The sequence below is a fragment of the Gossypium arboreum genome, chromosome 3 (assembly GCF_025698485.1).
Source record: "Gossypium arboreum isolate Shixiya-1 chromosome 3, ASM2569848v2, whole genome shotgun sequence".
NCBI lineage: Eukaryota > Viridiplantae > Streptophyta > Magnoliopsida > Malvales > Malvaceae > Gossypium > Gossypium arboreum.
The window spans coordinates 135249731-135270727 of record NC_069072.1 but is presented as its reverse complement, the minus strand read 5'-3'; the positions used below and the strand labels follow the sequence as shown (position 1 = coordinate 135270727).

At 33.5% G+C, this 20997-nt stretch overlaps 2 protein-coding genes and 1 long non-coding RNA gene across 6 annotated transcripts; 1 reads left to right on the top strand and 2 right to left on the bottom strand.

Annotated features, from left to right (window-relative positions):
- The first annotated feature begins 1441 nt into the window (after positions 1–1441).
- LOC108476265 (protein phosphatase 2C 70-like) lies at positions 1442–9926 on the top strand. Of its 4 annotated transcripts, none has more exons than XM_017778428.2 (14): positions 1852–1949; positions 2838–2888; positions 3709–3898; positions 3998–4201; positions 4300–4475; positions 4571–4729; positions 5438–5581; positions 5670–5731; positions 6111–6246; positions 6768–6862; positions 7754–7869; positions 7967–8096; positions 9058–9112; positions 9524–9926. In XM_017778428.2, the coding sequence occupies exons 2-14, from the start codon at positions 2886–2888 to the stop codon at positions 9683–9685; spliced, it is 1632 nt and encodes a 543-aa protein (XP_017633917.1). In that variant the 5' UTR covers positions 1852–1949; positions 2838–2885; the 3' UTR covers positions 9686–9926. The 4 variants fall into 4 exon arrangements, with proteins under 4 accessions (XP_052881977.1, XP_017633915.1, XP_017633917.1 ...); XM_017778427.2 differs by having other exon boundaries at positions 1869–1949; positions 2821–2888; XM_017778426.2 differs by lacking the exon at positions 2838–2888 and having other exon boundaries at positions 1443–1949.
- Positions 9061–9651, bottom strand: LOC128290442 (uncharacterized). The gene is made up of 2 exons (XR_008280291.1): positions 9500–9651; positions 9061–9406 (listed from the first exon to the last, which is right to left on the bottom strand). It is a non-coding gene; the product is annotated as an uncharacterized LOC128290442 (long non-coding RNA).
- A 1288-nt stretch (positions 9927–11214) lies between the features above and the next one.
- On the bottom strand, positions 11215–17751 carry LOC108476411 (ARM REPEAT PROTEIN INTERACTING WITH ABF2-like). The gene is made up of 19 exons (XM_017778627.2): positions 17342–17751; positions 16498–16655; positions 15834–16006; positions 15628–15748; positions 15470–15544; positions 15275–15369; positions 15058–15133; positions 14730–14837; positions 14005–14133; positions 13842–13910; positions 13620–13679; positions 13332–13455; positions 13072–13211; positions 12758–12821; positions 12563–12642; positions 12307–12371; positions 12088–12205; positions 11862–11986; positions 11215–11578 (listed from the first exon to the last, which is right to left on the bottom strand). Exons 1-19 carry the CDS (start codon positions 17583–17585, stop codon positions 11485–11487), a joined length of 2118 nt encoding a protein of 705 aa, XP_017634116.1. The 5' UTR covers positions 17586–17751; the 3' UTR covers positions 11215–11484.
- Between the last annotated feature and the right edge of the window lie 3246 nt (positions 17752–20997).

Genomic DNA, 20997 nt, shown 5'->3' with positions numbered 1-20997 from the left:
ATCAAGATAAAACATTATTTAGCAATTGTACTTAAATTTTAAAATCTAAAAAAAATCTTAAAAATAAAAGTATAGATATTATATTTTAAATTTATTAAAAATACAAAAACTTATAATATATTTTAACTCGTTAACAAATATGTAGTTTAAGTTATATTACAATTTGTGATATATTAATATAATTTTAAATATATTTTAAATAATTAATATAAATTATTTGTAAATTTAATTTGAATATATATTATATTTATAATTTGTAATTAATATAAATAAATGATCACAAGCCAAAAGCCAACCTTTTCAATTTTTTATATATTATAATTATGGTTGCTTTTGGTTTAACAAGCACTTCTAAATATAATAGTAAACTCACTATTCTTTAAAGTTAATTAAATCTAAAATATGAGTCAAATTTTACTCAATTTTGCTTATATTCAATCAAACATTTATTTTAAGTTTGAGCTAAATTGAACTTGTTTGTCAATTTTGTATTTAAGGTTAATAATATATTAAGGATAATATCGTAATTTAATAATATAAAATATAAAAAATTTGATAAGAGTCGTGAATTGTGCAAGTTAAATATTAGTAGGCTTGAATTTGACTCAATTGATAATTTAATCTCAACTCAATAATTATCGAATTAAATTTAAATTTTTTAGAATAAATCTTAAATAACTTACGAACATGAGTGTTTCATTTACACAAAAGTAATTAGACCAAAACTCAATAGTACATTAGCCACTAGACACCTAGGCAACTAACGCCTCGATGGGAAAACATGCTAAGAGAGAACAAACACTTGTATCTTAACTTTGTGCTTTTAGAAAAATAGCAAAGGAATCACAATTAGATATGGTAATGAGTCGGGTTAAGTTTGAGTCGATATTAGATAAAATATTTACACTCACATTTTATAACGAAACTCAATAAAAAATATAAATAAGACATCGGTATATATAAACTAATTAAATTTAACTTAAAAAAACTCGAACTCAACTCAATAAAATTGAAAATATTAAATTGGGTTAGCCCATAATGGATTAAAAACCAAACCCATTAATATTCATGTTTCCCTACGTTATGAAGAATTTAGGTAGTGAAAAGTGGACAATTTTCGTTATGTGATATTGTCTCATACCAATAAATCAAAATCGGTTTCATATTAAATGATCTTGCAAGCTTATCAAATTAATTTCACATTTATTTTTGTATAATAGATTATTAGATGTAATAATTTTCAATTAATTATTGAGTTAAACTCAAGTTCTAATTATCGATTGAGTCACCTTTTTATATTTTTATATTGTTAAATTATATTAATACGCTTAATATATATAATTAACTTTATGCTTAATTTTAGAATTAAAACTTAAATTTAAGTTTAAGTATAAAAATTGTAAATGAAATTAATCGAGTTCAAACTTAAAAATATATATTGAATCGAACTCAAGTAAAATATTGAGCTCAAGCTTAACAGTGTTGAAATTCCACCGCTATCTCAGATCAATCTAAAATATTAACTACTTTTTTGCACAGACCCGAACATAAAAAAAAAAAAAAGAAAAAAAAAAGCCAGCCCTATCCAAATACAAACGTTTGTGGGGGAAGAAAAACCATATTGATAAATAATTCATAAAATATATCAATTGGATAAATTTTTATCACAGACGTTCAGGGGAAAAAACACAATTAAAGAAAAAAGAAATTGGAGGCAGTGAGGTAGGAGGCGACCAATTCAAAGCGAGGTTCACGCCAAGAGGGAAGCCCAATCCGAAATCTATGACGAGAGAGAGCGCGAGACGACGATGGCGATGCTACAAAGCATTGTCGTTTTCACCCTTCTTCTCCTTATGTTGATCCTTATCATCATCATCATCGTCGTCGTCGTCTTCGTCTTCAAACCATGGCGCTTCTTCTCCTACCCCTCTCGCTGTCGCGCTATCAAGGTACACCTCCTTCTCTTCGTTCATTTCCATCCTCAATATCATCTTCCCTTCTTTTTTTTTTCTTTTTTGTTAATATTTTATGACGCGAAGTGTTATTTATTTGGATCGTAAGAGAAATCTATTTCATTTTTAATGATTGTAAATTCGAGATTGCGGATCATCGCCTTTTGAGCTTAGGTGGAACTGGATTTGTATTTTTCTTTGAGGTCTTATTTGTTAATATGCATTTTTGATGATTTCTGGTAGTTACAATTTTTTTTTAAAAAAAAAGTTGATTTCGAGACTGATTTGCTGGAAAATCATTAGGTTGATTCGTATATTAGCTGTTTCATGTGCAATGAATCAATGCGGCCTATTCGAGATTTTATATTGATGTTAGAGAAGTATATGGTTTTCAAGCGGATCAAAAGATTTATTTCATTTTTTCTGACGCAAAGTTTTCTTTAGATCTTAAGAGAAATCTCATTAGTTATTTCATCAGCATTGTTTTTGTATGATTGTAAATTCGAGATTGCGGATCATTCCTTTTGAGCTTAGGTAGAGCTGTATTTTTTTTTTTTTTGAGGTCTTATTTGTTAGTACATATTTGATAATTTCTGGTGGTTACAGTTTTTTTTTCTTGCACGTTGATTTTGAGATTGATTTTCTAGAAGATTATTAGGTTGATTCATATGTTAGCTACTTTGTGTGCAATGAATCAATGCAGCCTGTTCGTAGATTTTATATTGATGTTAGAGGAGTATCCACTTTTCAAGTGGATCAAAAGATGATTGATGTGTAAAATGTTATCTGTTTTATATTAGTTGTTTGAAATGTCAATTTGATTCTTGAGTACTGGATATGACGTTTGATATGTACTCTTTTTCACCAGCTGTTTTGAAATTGTAGATTTCAACAATGAATATCAGTTATGGCAAGTAATTTGGTGGATTTAATATGGTAGGTAATATGCTCAGAGATCCATGACATTCATTCTGAGTTTGTTGACAATAACTGACCACTTAATGCGTATTTGCTAAGAATAAATGCCTATCCTTAGGGTACTTTTTAAGTTATCATTTTTAGAAATATTTATGGATCCATTATGGTAGTTTAGGATTTGTGTTTTTCCTTTTCAATGGAAGGAATAAATTTTTTATCAAACATTAGTTTTAAGAAGTGACATTCCACACTTTCCATCAAGTCCTTTGTTGAATTCTATTGCTTGGATGCAAAAGCTTGCAAGAAGAGAAAAGTGGTTAATTTCATTTTCATTTACAATTTATCTTATAATTCGTTTTTGAACTCTCAGTAAGTGAGAAATTTGGATTGGAAGTAATGAAACCAACCAGCCAATAGACTGATTTTCCAATTATATCCTCTTATTTAAGTAAAAGATGGAGCAACAATCCTGATATCATATAATTTACTCATCATCTTCTTCATTTCTTCTGTCATATATCAAAACACAACTTTATTGAAATTAAATTTCACTTTAGTTGATTTCTCTCTGTTTCTCTTTAACTTTTCTCCTATCAATCCAAACACAAACTGCATGTTATGGAAGGAAGACTTGGGATCTTTCTTTAAACTTGCTGAGTTTTTCTTTATCTAAATCTGAAACTTGTGATAACATTTGTGTATGGTTATTATTTTCTTTCCGTTTAGTCCACACCCCCCCCCCCCCAAAAAAAAAGGAAAAACCCAGAAACTTTTATGGTTTGTTTCTGTTTGAAACTCTTATGGTCGTCATATATTTGACAGTTTACATTTATTCCAGGTTGGTGAGTTGGAGAGACCTCTTGTATCAAATGATGTAGATCTGGCTCAAGATCAAAGCAATGATTTGACAAGAAACTATGATTTAGATGGAGAGTGTCACCTAAATGCAGCTCTTCTGCGGCCACCTCGTACTCAGGGACTTGTTCACAAACAACGGCTTTCCTCTGCATCTCGCCGTTTGGCTCTGGGTATTAACTTTTATGCCTCCATCTTTTGTTAATTTTCTCTTTATACTTATGACTATTCGGCTTAGGCAACCACGAATGCTAATGTTTTGCTCTGTACAGGTGATAGCGTGGTTGGAGATGTATCTGATCCTTTAGATGGTATTTTGGTTGGTCAGACACTAAAGCGTCGAGTGGTGACAGAGCACTTAGTTGAACTGCAAACACATGGTAGACCAGAAAACCAAAGTCAAAACTTGAGATTTGGCACGGAAAATGATAGACCACAAGAGTCTGTGCCCAACACTGACGCTATCAGTGATCAAAGTAATTTTCCTTTTCTATAAGGAGATTAATATGTTGGTCTATTTCTATTAGACTGAATATGTGAAGCATGTAATTATATCTTTCTGTTAGAAGTGCAGGAAGTTGCCTCTCTCTTCAGGTTGTCTCGGGTCCTTCTTGTGGACTTCATTGTTCTGTACTGTCAACAAGCACTGCAAGGCTACCATTGACCCTTGGAAGAGTTCCTCCAAGTTATTTATTATTAAAGGATTATGAGGTTTCTGGAAAGCATGCAATGATAACTTGGAATTTAAATGTAAACTCCTTATAAGTTGAATGACATGATTTGCATTTTGTTGCATTATGTATGTATGGTTCACTAAGTGTTTTAAATGTGTACAAACTTTATAGAAATTGAGATGGGAGCTGGTGGACATGGGTAGTCTGAATGGAACACTGTTGAATTCTCGTCCAATTCATCATCCTGATCCTGGAAGTAGGCTATGGGGTGACCCAGTGGAACTTGCAAGTGGAGACACAATAACAGTTGGCACAACCTCAAACATTTATGTAAGCCAACTGCTTTTCAATTTACTTGTAGTTCTGGCACTTTTGCTTTTAAAAATGTCAACTTTTCTAGATAAATTGTAATATATCTATATGTATTGGAGTTTGCATGAACAAGATCTTCTCTTTATTCACTTCTTCAGGATATTGGAGTATTTGCAAACTAGTAAAATTTTATTTTAGCAGTTTGACGAGATTGTCGTAATCTGGGAACATGAGTTTGGAAATGACTTCCTTTCTTTCCTTTTTGTACTCAGGATCATCTCACTAATGTTAAGTACCTTTTAAGAAATCGTGTCAAATGCCACAAGCAATATATACATTTGACATTCTAAAAATACTTAACTTTTTTTTTAATTCTATTTGTTGAAAATTTTTTATTTATTCCCAAGGAACTCTCATCTGCTTATGTTCCATAACTATTCTTCTATGTTGCTAAGATAAATTGAGGAACTGAACAGCAATGGTGCAAATCAGTTATGATAGATAGATTGTTGTCCAATCAATAAGAGAAGATCATTTATGGTAATGGGATTGTGGATATGATTGTTCACTTAACTGCTTGAGTTTTCTGATGGATTCTTTTGTTGTTTAAGTAATTTCTTTTATGCAGTCAGTGCATATAATATGACCATTTTTGTTTGTAATGCATGGCATATTGGATTTGAAGCTATTTTTACTGATTGCTTTTTTATTTTTCTCCTGTAACAGGTCCATATTTCATCCCACAATGAGCGTCTGGTCCCTTTTGGAGTTGGTATAACTTCAGACCCTATGTCATTACGTCGAGGAGGAAAGAAGCTTCCAATGGAAGATGTTTGCTATTATCATTGGCCTCTTCCTGGCATTAATCAGGTTTTCAATTTTTGATATTTTAGTTGATATTTTTCTGCTTCTACCAGAAGCAACAGAATTCGATATTTTCTTTGTGCTGATATTGCAGTTTGGAGTTTTTGGTATCTGTGATGGACATGGTGGCGTTGGTGCAGCTAAATCTGCAAGCAAGTTAGTCTTCTGTTCTCATCTTGAGTGTGTTCTTGCCAGGGTTTGTGACTAGTAATGTGCTTGTTTTCCCACCGTATCCACAGATGGAGTGTTATGGCTATACAAAATTAATGTTGTCCTCATATTTTTTAGAGTTTGTTTTTCTTTTGTACTCTTTGATACATGTATATACATGTTCTTCTGTGTTGTCTCGTACTTCTTCTAAATTGGCAAGTTCCATACTGAATGCCTGAATTGCTCTTCTCCTGTAGTTTGAAGCTTTGAATTTCAGATCTAAGGTTTCTGATAGGACAAAATACTAGTAATTCTGCCTTTTGTTAGCCATTATTTTGATTTTTAAGGAACTATTTTACTAAAATTTGAAGAATTTGATGTCTAGGATTCTGCCTGAGATGGTTGCTACCATTTTAACGGACTCTGTAAAAAGAGAGAGGGTTGTGTCAGAACAAGATGCCTCTGATGTTCTCAGAGATGCATTCTCTCAGACAGAAGCTTCTATGAATAACTATTATGAGGTTTTTCCTTCCCCTGTTTTATCTTATTTACTTTGCGGTTCTGTTTGCCCTTTCATTGGCTAATCTCTCATAGTGCATCGGAATGCACCTTAATATCCTCTATGTTAACCTGGACAACGGGGGTATCTGATATGGGTATGTGTCCAACACAAGTGTACTTAAACTTTTTTGAAGTTTTTCCATTTACTTGGAAGATGATAGTCTATACTCATGTCCAAATGTGTCGAACGCAGGCACCAGACCTAGATATTTTAAGGAAAATGAAGAGTGCATGTAGCATAGAACGCCTTTGTATGTTGTATTTATCCTTTCCCTTTTTGTAATGGTTTGTACTATGCTAGAACTCTTTATTGTTGAATAATAATATAAATATTCTAGCTATTGCATTTTCACTTCTTTGGACTTTTCATGGCCTTTTGGTCTTCACTAGATTTAATTGTTTATTTTCAATTATGGACCTTTTTTTCTGCCTTCGTTGAAATTGGTTTTTTTTGTCTATCATCATAGTTTTTTACTTGCAGGGCTGTACAGCGACACTGCTTCTGGTTTGGGCTGATGCTGATGAAAACTTTTTTGCACAATGTGCAAATGTTGGAGATTCTGCATGTTTTATAAAGTAAGTGTTTCTATTCTTATTATTCCAAGTCGTAGGAGCTGTAAGGTGACTGTTATTTTACGATCAAATTCCATTGTGTAAAATATGGGTTCACTCTGAATTAGTTGTCTGCTATTCTTAGGAATATTGTGATTTGAAAGTTAAAAATACAGGATGGGTTGCTTTCAGCAATTCATAAAGACAGCTATTGGCATATGTTAGAAGCTACTTGTGCTAAGGTTTTGCTAGGTAGAATAGAAAGAAAATGGAAAATATGGAAAATTGGAGTAGAAAAATAGAAAGGTAGAAAATATATGTTTTCTTTCCATTGGTGTGTGTTTGGTAGGAAAAATGGGAAAATAGAAAGAAAAAGTATATTTTTTCATTCATTGCTTGGTAGAGTTGAAAAATAAGAGGAAAGAAATGGAACTTTGGAAAAATGTATAATTTTGAACTAACTTACATCTCTCATTTTCTTGCCTCTTATCATTTCAATTGGAAAAATGATAGAAAATAATTATCTCTTTTATTTTATTTTCTCTCACTTTTTATTCCTACCAAAGACATTCAAAGTATATTTTCTTTTCTTTTTTTTCATTCCCCGTTTTCATCCTTCTTTTCCACTCAAACAAACATACCTTAAGTGCTGTCATTCTAGTCTCCGATTCATCTAACCATGCCTTTATATTGAAGTACTGATAATAGTGACAATTGTAGTTTGATTGCTTTGCCGGATGCTTCTTGTACTGTCAATCTATCTTATTTCTGTCTTACCTTGTGCAGAATTCTGTCCCTTTTTCTATTTTTTGGTATAATTTTCTTATCTTCTCATCGTCTATTTAAAAACAAAATGGTTATTATGATGATAGCTTCTGTTATTGTACTTATGACCCAATACAATTTTAATGACAGCATGGACGGTAAACAGATTAAGATGACTGAAGACCATAAAGTAACGAGTTGTTCTGAAAGACTTCGAATTGAAGGAATAGGGGAACCATTAAAAGATGGGGAAACACGGTTATGTGGTAAGTGCAAATTTCAGCATCTAGCCATTTCGGTCAGGATTCAGCAGCATCGCAAAATTAAGGTACATCATTTGCATATTTGACCATTCCATTTCAGGTTTGAACCTCGCTAGGATGCTTGGAGACAAATTTGTGAAACAGCAAGATTCTCGCTTTAGTTCCGAGCCTTATATAAGTCAAGTCGTGCATCTCAAAAAATCAAGTGGCGCATTTGCACTACTGGCAAGGTGATTCTATTTATCTGTCACTGTTGGGAATTTTTGTACGCTAAAATGTATTGCCATTGTTTTAGTGGTATTTTGTCATCTACTTTATCTGGACTCTTCATTTTTCCTAAAGCATTTGTGTCTGACATAGATTTGTACATTAGGATAGAGGGATTGATCTTCCAAATCTATGAAAAACCCATAAAAATATTTTGAGCATACCTATATCAAAAGGATATCCATATTAGACATTGTTGAGGGGAGGCCAACTCGTTTTGGAGTTTTTTAATTGTCATCCGTTGGGAGCCAGTGGACCTCTCTACGGGTCGGTATTGTCCCCTAGTTGGCGTTGTCTCCCGACTCTAGAAAGCCCTAGTGCCTGAGGTGATAGGTTCATACAGCAGGACACCTTGTCAAAATCAGTGCATAGTCACCTACCAAAGGAAATGTGGACGTTTGCCTATGGTAGGGTTTGAACCCCCAACCTATAGCTTATAGGTCGTCTTGAGGGAAGCATTTGTTGAGTAGAGGCCATCTCCTTCCGGAAATGTCTTTTAGATGTCATTTGTTGGGAGCCGACTAACCCTTCAATGGTTTGGTGCTGTCCCTAGTCGGGGTTTTATCTCTCGACTCTAGTGAGAGTCCAAGTGCTTGAGAGGAGCATGGTAACATTTGATTTAGCTGTCGGCTTTCGATAGATGACACTTTGAAGATTTCTCTGGAAGAAGTCGACCTCCCCTCAACAGACATTAACTTCCGAGTCCGGGTAAATATAGTCTGTCACTAAAGCCATGTTTTATCTACATTTTTGGGTTTAGCTCGCATAATATGATCCATTGTAGCTTGTCATTAACACCTTTTTGTTTTATTTACCTTTCCTAACCAGCCTTCTCGTGTTTTTCTTGTTTGGACTCTTTTTTATTATTTGGACATTTTGTTTGACATAGTTGAAATGTGGATCTGATTTGTGCACTGATTGCAGTGATGGATTGTGGGATGTTGTTAGCTTTAAGAAGGCAATTCAGTTAGTTGTACAGGTATTATTGTTATTATTGTAACATTAGATACAATATACAGTTTCTAGACTTGTGGTCCCAACTTGATTAACCCGAATCTTCCTACCCGATTTAACCGTACAAAGTCAGCAACTTGAACCTGCCCAACCTGAATCCAGAAAAGATTCAAACCAAAGATTACTTGAATCTGAAATAATCTGAAGTCGGAATGATTCATACCCGAAATACCCAATCTTGAGTGCCAAAACCTGAAATTACTAGCTCTGGAAAATCAATAGGCAAATCTGAATGACCTGAGACTGAAACAACTCAAAACTGAAATTACCCGTATTAGAAATGACTTGACCTGAAAAACCGATAACCGAACCTGAATGACCCGAAACCGAAACAACAAATTTATATTTTAACCTGATCTTATAATTGACTGTGTAGGCGAGGGAGAGACATTCGACAGAAACGGAGAATTTGGCAGAGAAGATTGCTGAAGTCATGTTGAATGAGGCTAGAACTCAGCGCACAAAGGACAACACCTCTATTATTTTCATAGATTTTGACTCCAGTTCCACAGTTTCTTCTTGTAAAGTCCGTCCCTAAATGTGATTTTCAAGCCCCTTCTTTCTTTTAGTGTGAAATTTTTTTATTAATTTTATTTCCTAATGTATTTTCTATTTTGCTATCGCCCTTCCTTTTAGGCCTTAGCCATTATATGATGGCTGCTTTAATGGAATGTACTTTTTTTTTTCTTTCTAATGTATATAACTGAAAGGTTGCTTTGTATTGAAGAACTCAAAAAGAGTGCAGCATTTAATCAACGGAACTTGACAACATTTCAACATATTCTTTTCACTTGCGGGTCTCATATGGCACGTCTTGTCAATGAATGGTATTAATAATTGAGATATATTTGACGCATTTATATGGTATGCAATTTAGTATTTGTATTTAAGCATTCTATTAATTTGGTGCGACTTTTAATTGCTCTCTCACTTATGAAATTATAAAAATATCTCATAGTTGAGTTTACAATAAGTTGGTCTTTTTCGTTTGCACCCATCAATTGAAAGTTATCTTCTATGGTTTAATTTTTTATCAAATAATTTTAAACATTATGTATTTACAAATTAAAATTCAAATAATTTTTTTCTCAAAGACGGTTTGATTCGTCTAAAATATGCTTTACTTGTCAATGGGAATTACTCAATTATACTGATCGTTGAATTGTTATTTGAAATTAACTACTTGGTCTTTAAAAATAAAAACTTAACATCTCAATGATTTACAAATTTTGAATAGTTTAATGATTTAAATAAAAATTTTGAATTATTCAATAATCATTATGTAACTTTCTGAAGTTAAGAGACTAAAAATAAGATTACTAATAGTTTAGTTATCATAGGTGTAGTTTACCCATTTTTAACACCACGTAAAGGTTTTTGAGTAGGCTATATTTCAACTTTCTTTTATCACACAACTATACAAAATGGTCACTAACAATTAATAAATTTTCTTTTTTGATCACTCAATTCTAAAAAATCACAAAATAGTCGCGTACTTGATCGATAGTTAGTGTGCTGAGAGCGGCTACCTTAAAAACTTGGTTCACAGAGCCAAGAGTGCATCGGCTGCACATAGGCATACCATCACCCATCAAGGGGGCTTGAGCGCCTTACCCTTGATAGGGTTTGAACCCATAACCTATATCATATAGGTCACCTTTTGGGGAAGGTGGTACCACTTCCCCTTGGTGAGTGACTGTACACCCATGCACAGTCAAGGCACTCCCAACTCTGTGAACTAGACCCTCAAGACAATCGTTTACCACATACCAGCTCTCAACAGAATAAGAAGACAATTCCCAAAAGACAATACCTTCAGTTGTTGGAGGCCCGATCAAGAATCGACCCTCCAAAACAAGATTCATATATGCATCCAATCATACTTTTGTAAACCATATAACATAACCTTAGGTTCTAACTTTTGTAGACCATATCATTACACCTATCTTTTGAAAGTGATCCTCAAAGATACTGTGTGTAAACCTTTAAAGCTACAGATCTTGTTAGTTTATGAAACAATATATGCCCTAGTTCCGATCAGATTCGACGTAAGGATATACACAGAAGTTAATAAAGCAAAGTCCAATAACTAACAAATCGTGATACAGGTTTTTGTTCGTGTAAACATCTAAATGCAGACAAGACAATGAATTAAAACGAGAAACTTACACCTTGTTTTCTACAAACACCACGAAACAACTCGGGCATCGGTAACGATTACGAACCGTGCTACAAAGAAACGAATTAGAGAACCTTCAATTGGCTCCACATCAACAACATCTACTACATTTCTGTACATCAACGTATCTTGTTAGAGATGAGTTAAAAACCAGCCTTCTACAGCCGCTGGTTATGTGGGTTAGGATTCGTAAGCGCTTTCGCGAAGTAATTGCGGATCTCTGGAACTATACGCTGGATCAGATGTGAGTGCCTGCGATAATATTTAGCATGAGTGAAAACTTTCAGCTGTCGGTCATAGATTTTAATATGCAAAAACACAAAATCAATACCAACATGACGGTCAAACCTACTTCAAATAGCCCAAATTCTGTATGATGGTACTACACTGACTGAAAGAATTTATCAAGGAATTATCACGCACACGGATGACTAAAACAAGTAGTTAAATACTGTATGATGACTAAAACAAGTAGTTAAATACTGTATGATGTTCTTTGTACTGCTAAATGCAGAGATGTGGCTGAAATACATACCCGGGTCTGTCGCTCAATTGAGAGAAATGCTCCAAGATAAACAAAATGCAAGTGTGCCTCAGTGATATAGCATGAAAAGCTTCGGAGAGTTCGTACATGCTAGAAACGTTGTCCAGGGTTACATCCTTCAACCCAAGCATAGATGTAATCAAACATCAATTCCAGATTTCAAAGCAGCAAAAGAATTCGAAATATCTATATATAGACAACCTTATTTTTAGCTTACCTGTGCAATGGTGTACTCACAGAGTCGCTTAAGCCCTTCCAAAAGATATTGATCAGCAGCTCCGAGCAGATCTTGTGCAATATCCAATGAAACATCTACTGATCCAGTGTATATAAATCTGTACAAAGAAACGAAGTCAACTACATAAAATGATGATCAAAATAAACAAAATGAAGTAAATCCACTGTTTATATATCCAGATCGAAGAATTTGTAATACCGCATCATCAACTCAAAAACCTCCCATCTAATGTTTGGAATTTCAATATCCCGTGCATCTTTTTCCTGCAAAATAAGCCAGCTACATTTTAAGTTCAAAGCTAAACTTAGAATTAGAGTACTAATACTTTTAACAAAGAACAAAATAAGAACATAATTTTAACCCGAACACCAAGGGGGTGAGAAACCCTAGGCACCGATCTGGAAGAGGAAGGACAACCAACTGGAACATTAAAACACCACAGAAGGGAACTCACCCGATAACCACCATCAAACATAGCACGAAATGCATCTGAAGAAGCAAGAAGGCAGATTCTGTGCGCATAGAACCGCCTACCTGCAAAAGAAAAGAGGAAAAAATCTTAATTAAAACAAAAGCTGTATTTCTTCCACCATTGAATGTTTCTCCATAGCAAGTATCAAAGCTTTAAGCAAGCGGATTGTTAAACAACCTTCAACTAGGAAAGTAACATCAGATAATGTAGCATTGTTGACGTATTGCTCCCCCAAATAGACCTGCATTAAATCATATGATATAACAGAAGCTTAATATATAACTTCCAAAAGCATAAAGTATTCCCCTACATCTGAACTAATTAACAGAAAGCTTTCATTCCATTTCTGCAGTTTGAAATGATCACATAAACAAACATCGAAAAAAATCTGTAAAAAGAACTCTTATAATCACGATTATTGGTTTTTCATTTGGTTCCTGAGTACATTTCGAAATGCATGGGACTATATTAACCAACTTTTTCAAACTTGCCTGTGGTGTTGGAGAAGGGGGAGCAGCATCCATAGGAGAAAGCGTCATAGCTTTGTTGGCCAACTTGTACAGAGCTACAGCACCATCAAGTTGCTGTTTAGGGTTCGTAGAACCAAGAAGCCCAAGAAGCAACTCAAGTCCTGCATGAAAATAGAGAATAATCAACCTCCCGAAGCAACAAAAACACAACATGTGTGCTCCATTAATGCAATATGAATGAATGATTTTGGGATAACGGAAGAAGGGTAAAAGGATATGACCATTATTATCAATGAATATAGTTCTCTGATCATCAGGAGAACAAAGATGAGCTAGAGCAAAAGCCACTCGTCTTTGGACAGGCTTCTCGGCTACGCGCATCAGATACAGCAAATGATTCAAAACCTACAAAAGATAATTAAAACCAAAAACATCAGAGAGTAAAGATACACATTTAATGAGACCTAAAACATAAAAGAGCAACAAAGAGCTAGGTCATTCAACAGCCCAAACAGAAAATATACTAAATAAATAAGGGTAAAGGATGTTAAAGGAATGAAAATGCTTACTCGCCCATGAATCTTCTCCTCTAGTCTTTTCAACGTCTTGGCTACACAGTCTTTTGTTGCCTAACAATACCATTTCCAATATTTAATCAGTTAAAACGAATAAAAACACAGAGTGGGAAGGGAAAGTTTTGAGCTCTTGTGGATATAATGCAGCAATTAAGTAATTAGCAGCATGAAAACTAAGGGGATAGTATGAGGCAATATCTGAGAGGGTTGACATACTTGAACAATAAATTCTCCATCTTGCAGCCGTTGGACACCACCCACCCTAATAAAGTCGGATACATTATCCTATGGCAAATAAAAATATAATAAAACAGTGTTACTCCAAAAAAGAAAAAGAAGAACAAATTTCCCAGGTCACAACTATAACAAGGTACCATACCTCATTATCTGCAAGACCATAAAGAGCAAATGCAGCATTGTGTTGCAAAGATCCATTCTTTGAATCTAGAAGCTTCAACAAAGGAACCAAACCACCCATATGTGCAATACCAGCTTGATTGTGCGTGTCCTGACACCAAAAATTGTTTTTTAGTGATTGAGCTATCTGCTAGTTCCAGTTTATAGAAACAAGAACTTTAGTTGAGTACTAAGTTTCTCGGCAGCATAGGACAACAATTATTGGAAATTTTAAACCTACACATCTAGAAAAGGCCTCACTGAGTGTAAAAGAAACCGCCTAAACAAGAAAAACCATGGAGAAAACAAATCAGATTGTGCCTTTTGGGAAGATGCAAAACATATCCTGAAACGTTTGAGATGCAGGATAGTTAATTCGGTGGAAAACAAGGATTGAGATGATGGGCTATTTTCCTGCAAAGCCATGATCATCGCACAACTTATAACAACCGCAAAATCAAGAGAACAAGCAGTCCATTTGATGGAACCAATTTTGTGTAAACTAGTTTTTTCAAAACAGGGAAACATCCTTTAAGTAAAATTAACTTCAGTCTTTTTTATAAAAAAGTAAATATTTGGAGTAAATAAATTACTAGCTCGGGAAAAAGGACAAAGATCAGCAGGGTATGAAGATAAAGCCCATTACACATCATTTACAGCATTGATAAAAACTTGAAATGATACGGCCAAGAAAATAACAATAATAACCTGTGCCAACCTCCCCAAAGCAAAGGCTGACATCTCTTTGAGCTGTATATCAGGAGAGTGAAGCATTTCAATCAAGGGTCTGACAGCACCCCTTTGTACAATATGAACCTGCAATCAGAGCGCATGTCAAAAAGAAGCAACAATGAAAAAGTAATGGTCAAGGGAAATTAAGTAAACATAGGGATCACTGCTCCTCTTAATCACTACAAGGACAGCAGAAATTATATGAAAAGCAAAATTCTTTCAAATGTTTGGAAAGTAATTTCAGAGTCAACAAGGAAGAAGTATCTTAAACCTAGTAAAGTATAAAAGAAAATCCACTCTTCACCTTGCAATCAGAATCGGTTGCGGCAAATTGCCCAAGTAGCAAAGCAGCCTCTCTTTGGCTTTCTGAGCAGCAGGAGCTGTTTTCCAACAAAACAAATTAATTAATAAGGGAGAACCTTGATAAACTGCAACACAAGAGAAGAGCCCAAAAGTAACAACTAAAAACTCATGCTATAACAAGTAAAAGAAAAGTAAAAAACTGAAGCATAGTAACATACGTAAGCAAACCAATGACAGGTTGCAAAGCCCCAGCAGCGAGAACTTCCCTTTTTATGTTTGGTGATGAATGCACCAGATTGCCAATCACACCAACCTACAAGGTGACGAGATTTTTTTTTAACGCTACAGCTGGTAAAAATTACTAAAACCCAGTGGAATTTGCAAAATTATCTTGTGTTTCAATAAAATTCTACCGCTTCATAGTGTATGGCAGCATCATCTGATCTCAGCATCGAGATGAGAGTAGGAAGAGCATTGCATTCAACGATCTGCAAAGCCATAGTATTCACTCCATTAACTAAACATTGAAGGCAATTTTATCAAATTCAACTTCCAAAGGCAGGTCAGTTACCTGATTCTTGTTTTCATCATTTTTGAATGCCAGGGTTCGTAATGCCCCAGCAGCTGCTCTTTGCACCTTTGTGTCAGTAAATTCAAGCAACTCAACAAGAGGTGGAATTCCACCTTCCATCCTGTCAAACAAATCAAGATAGTTATTGGAATAAACATGAAGTTAAACAAATAACTTGAAATAAAAACAGCACAATTTTAGCAAACCTGACACGGGTTTTAATGCTGCTATTCTCATGAGCAAGGTTGGTGATAGCATCAGCCGCTCTTCTAATGACACTGATAACAGCACGAGAAGTAGAACTATCCTTGTATCGCCTCAACAAATTCACAAGATGCGACAAGGCCCCAGAATCAACTATAAGTTGCTGATGTTCTGGCTGTTACCAGCAAAGGTAATAAATAGCAGATTCAGTGATTAACAATAGTGAATGCTAAATTTATTTGCATTTGCGTCACTAGCATAACATAAATCATGTAAAACCAAAGAAAATTACAAGACTAAATACATAACCAAGCTTTGGTGGCTTAGCAATAAAATCAATAAATCTAGATAGTATTTTCTGCATAATAATAGCATGAACAGATGCCGTCTCTATGCACCAGAATCATTTTCTTTTCACACCTCAAACTTTCTGGAAGTTTAAAATCAGCTTATGTAACATACTTTTTAACCAAAATAACATTTTACAGAAAACTTCATATATTTACTAATGCTACTAACAAGAAATTAAAAAAAAAATCATGCTTACCATGAAAGAAGAAAATTTCCAATATATAATTCAAAACTTTAAGTCTTTAACTACAATAAATACTAAACTATATAAATAATGACTACTTTTGTAAAAATATAAATATTCAATAAAATCACCTTTACAGCAAGAAGTCCCAAAGCGAAAGCACTTCCTTTTTCAACCTCGTGTTCAAAAGGCTTCAAGCTTAGGTCACCTTCATCAGACAAAGGTGCTTGCAGATGCTTAACTAGAGCTGGAATCGCACCACCTTCAACTATCACATTAACAACTTCCTCTGCAAAAGAGAATATTAAAAGAAGAAAACATTTATTACCAATCATCCTGAAAAGGGATGGCAGCTGTTCGGATGTTTACTATTAGAGCATCTGTATGCGAATCCCATTATGATAGAAAATATTAGTATTACTATCCAGATCCGATTTAGATAGCATTATCTGTTTGAATATAGAAAGCAGTTAAAAGATAAAATCAAACAATAAAGAAATTTGAAGTTCAAATTCACTCATAATTAACAACAGTCTACTTCTAAGATACAAAAGATAAATAATAAAAATAATTCCGGATTAAGTATCTATTAAAACATTATTATGTTTCATTACGCTTGACAATTTAACTTTAAGTAAATGTTATCATTACAATTTGTAATATTGGATTACTAGCTTAAATTTTTAGTAATAAAGACTACTTGACAAGGCTCGAACTTCTCCGCAATTATAATTTTTTTTTCGTATTTTATAAATCGGAATCTAAAACGTAAATCTTCTATTCGAATTAAAAAAAATTATTCCATTATCCGAATTTCCAAAAATAAAAAAAGATCGGATAGTACCGAATATCCTACATTTTTACTAGTCATATCTAATACCAAAAATTCAAAAAAAAAAGTGAAAAACAGAACAAAATTAAAAAAAGGTGTAAATAAGACTGAGATCGGAAGCTGGAGATTTCAAAAATATTTACCGTTCTTTGCGAGCTCAGCGAGCACGTGAGTGGCACGCTTGACGGCGGCGCGATCGGATTCGTGCCAGGAGAAGGCGCAGTCGAGGACCTTAACCTGAGCGGTGACTTCGGCCAAGAGAGCACGGCGGGCGTCGCCGGTAGGTAGCGGAGTAGCATCTCTATCCTCTTGAATTTCTTCCTCCAGTTTCCGTTTTTGCCCCTTTCGTTCTTGCAGGCCCTGTTCCTCGCACCTCTGAAGCTCCATCAAGAAGGAAAACCAAAGAGAGGAAAAGGTTTATTATCGGAAATGAGACCAGTGATTTGAAAAGAAACAGTGTGGATCAGGGGTATTTTGGAGATTTAGCAAAAAAAGAGCGGAGCTTTTTTTTTTTTTTTTCCTTCCTTTCCTTTTCTTTCCGTTATGGTCTTGTCTTCTTAAAGAAAAGGAAGGTAAATTTTTAGTTTTGGTCCTTATACTATACTATAAATTTGGGATTCATCTTTTGTATTTTATTTTATTATAATTCAGTTTATCTATTTATATAATGTAATTAATTAATCCGAATAATTAATACCTCGTTAACATATGGTCATGATTCTTTTAGAAAAATCCTTTCCAACTCATAATCCCAAACATGGACTATTTATTTTATGTTGAAATCAAGGTTGTTATAACCAGATCGATCAATCAATCGATCAGGAATAGGTCGATACACTAGTTCAGAGGAGGTTGAATCGATTGACTTTTAAACCAGTATGGATCAAGTGAATTGGTCTAAAAACCAATTGAATCGCGATTGAACTATATTTTTCTATTTCTAATATTTTTATTTTAATGAATTTTTTAATAATTTATTTAATCAAACTGGACCAACTGCTCGGATCAATTCAACTACTAGACCAATTATAAAAACATTGGTCAAAGTTAATTTTTTTTTTTAAATTCATGTTAATTCATCAACTTAGAAAAGAAAAGGTTTACTCTAACTCATGATATTTTATAAAAAAATGAGATTAAACTATGTAAAACTAAATTATAAGATTAAATTTTAATTTTTAAGATAATAGAAGGATCAAAATTGTAATTTGAAGAAAATATTAAAGTAGTATCTAAAACCGGCCGGGCACGATATTTCCCTATTTCTTGCCTTGATTGAACTTTTTTTGCCCCTATTAGAATAAACATCGGGCTCTCTTTTTCTCTTTTTCTTTTAGAAAATAGTCATCGAATTTTGAATTGACTATGTTTCATACATTAAAAGAAAATTTGAAATAACTTTCATTTATTCAATAATAATTTATAATTAAATTGTGAAAAATTAATTAATGTTAAATGTAATAGTAAGATACATTATATTATTGAAAAGATTTAGGTTCAAATTTTGAACTTTAATCTTAATTCATCTCGATTAGAGTCGTTTCATCAATTCTAATTATAAGTTATGTATTAATCTATATGATGAAGCTTGCTATTAAGGTCGGTAGGGCCGAGCCTAAACTTGATTTTAACATATTTTATACTTGCTCAAACCTAGCTCGACCCGGAATATGAGCCTAAACTTTTACTTAAACGACAATATTTTTTAATTAAAAATATGTTTGTATTTTTTAAATTTTTTTTGAATAATATTATTATAAATTTTACTTATATCTGCTCTTTTTAATATAATGCTTAGAACTAAACTTATAGTCACTCCTCAACCCATAAATAAGATAATAATGCACTTCAACGCACTCGAGCCCATGCCAATCTAGCTAAAACTCAAATGGCTTGTATTATTTTAATTTAATATTTAATAATTTTATGTAGTGTTTATTTATTAAATTTTATAATTAAATTGTCTTAACATTTTTTAATATTTACATTATATAGTATTATATATTACTATAGATTTAATTTTTATGTGTTATAAATTATATAATATATAACATAATATAAAATATTATAAATTAAAAAAGATTGGGGCCTTAAATGTTTAAACCCGAGTTCGTCCCACATTTTAAATAGGCATTTTTTTTTGTTCAATCACATTTTTCAAGCCTAATATTTTTTTTCAAATCTTTTCAAATTTCGAAAGGGCCTTCAAGTCTATGAACAGGTCTAGTCTGCTATAGGACCTTGATCTCATTAGAGTTAGCAAACGGTCAGATTTAAATTGAACTTTTTTCAAGTTAGAATCAACTCAGGCTTGGGCTTTCTTGATCTCGAGTTTTTTCGAACTTAAATTTTCTTAAGTTTAAACATTTTCAGACTCAAATTGACATTAACAAACTTTCAAGCTCGACTTGTTTTACTAGCTCTAGATCTCACTTTACATTTTACCATCACACTCCCATACCCATATTAAAAATAATGAAAGTATCAAACATTTCATTGGTTTAAAACTTGGGCAACCTCTTTAAACCAGTCAACAATAGAGGTCACATTCTGTTCGAACCATACCTTTCCAAGAACTGTCCACTTTAAGCAACAATGAGGATAGCTTTTGCAGCAATAGGAAGGTTCCCATAACAAGCTTTTCACCCAAAAAGCTTTAACTTTGTTAGGCACAATTTGTGTTTCACAGCTTTCTTCATACATGTCCATGCCATCCATAGCTTGATCTTTAGCCAATAAGAAGCTTGTAGTTAACATAGTGCCGGGATAAGGTCCCTGGCCAGTGGAATGTTACAAATAAAATCAGCTTCATTTTGATCAAACTCTTCATATTGGCATAGGTTTAATTATGTTAGTGGGCCTCTAGAAGGCCCAAGCTTAAGATAGAACCCGGCAATTTTAGTTAATTTTTGTTCCATAAGAAAAAGGGGGTGAAATTATGAAATAGGACCTATGTGAAAATGTTTGAAAATGTTATAGGCTAAATTGAAGTGGCCAAATAAATAGGAGTGCAAAATAGGAGGATTTGTATGACAAACCTCCCATTTTACATGTAGTGGCTGGTCATCATGTTGTTGTAGACAAAATGTGCACTTGATATCCATAATTTATGGTACAAATTGATACAAATTGATAATGGGTTAGGTAAATGTTCCATGATAATGGGTTAGGTAAATGTTCCATGATGGGAATTTCATGTCTTTTGTATTAAAGAATTAAATGGATGAAATATGAAATTTTATTAAAAAAAAGGGATGAAAAGAACAAAGTTTTGTCCATCTTTGTTCATCATAGCCTAAAGTTAGAGAAGAGAAAGGAGAAGAGAAAGCTCTTGAATGTTCGGTCACTTGGGGAAGAAAAATTGAAGGTAAGTTCTTGGTAGTTTGCTTTTATTTTGAGGTTCATGAGTTCTTCTTGATTCTACCTTAACTCTTGAAGCATATTTTGGTTTTTAGTTGTGTTGTGAGCATTTAGTCATGAATTAAAATGAAGGAAATAGTTGTTGTTTCATGTTCTTTTGATGAAAAATGGAAGATAGGTGAAGTTGAGCCAAACAAATGAGCATGCATGTGCCTTCGATGCTAAGGGAAAAAATCGGCTAACATGTTGTGCTTTAAAATGATGAAATGGAGATTATACTTAAGTAAAATCATAGATATGTGATGATTGATTGGTGATATACATGTTTAAATAACATGCATGCAAGTTATGCGTGAAAGAGTGAATTTGGTAATAAATCTGCTTGGGACAGCAGCAGTAACGTGACTTTGGAAAATCACCATAAATTGTGGGAGATGAA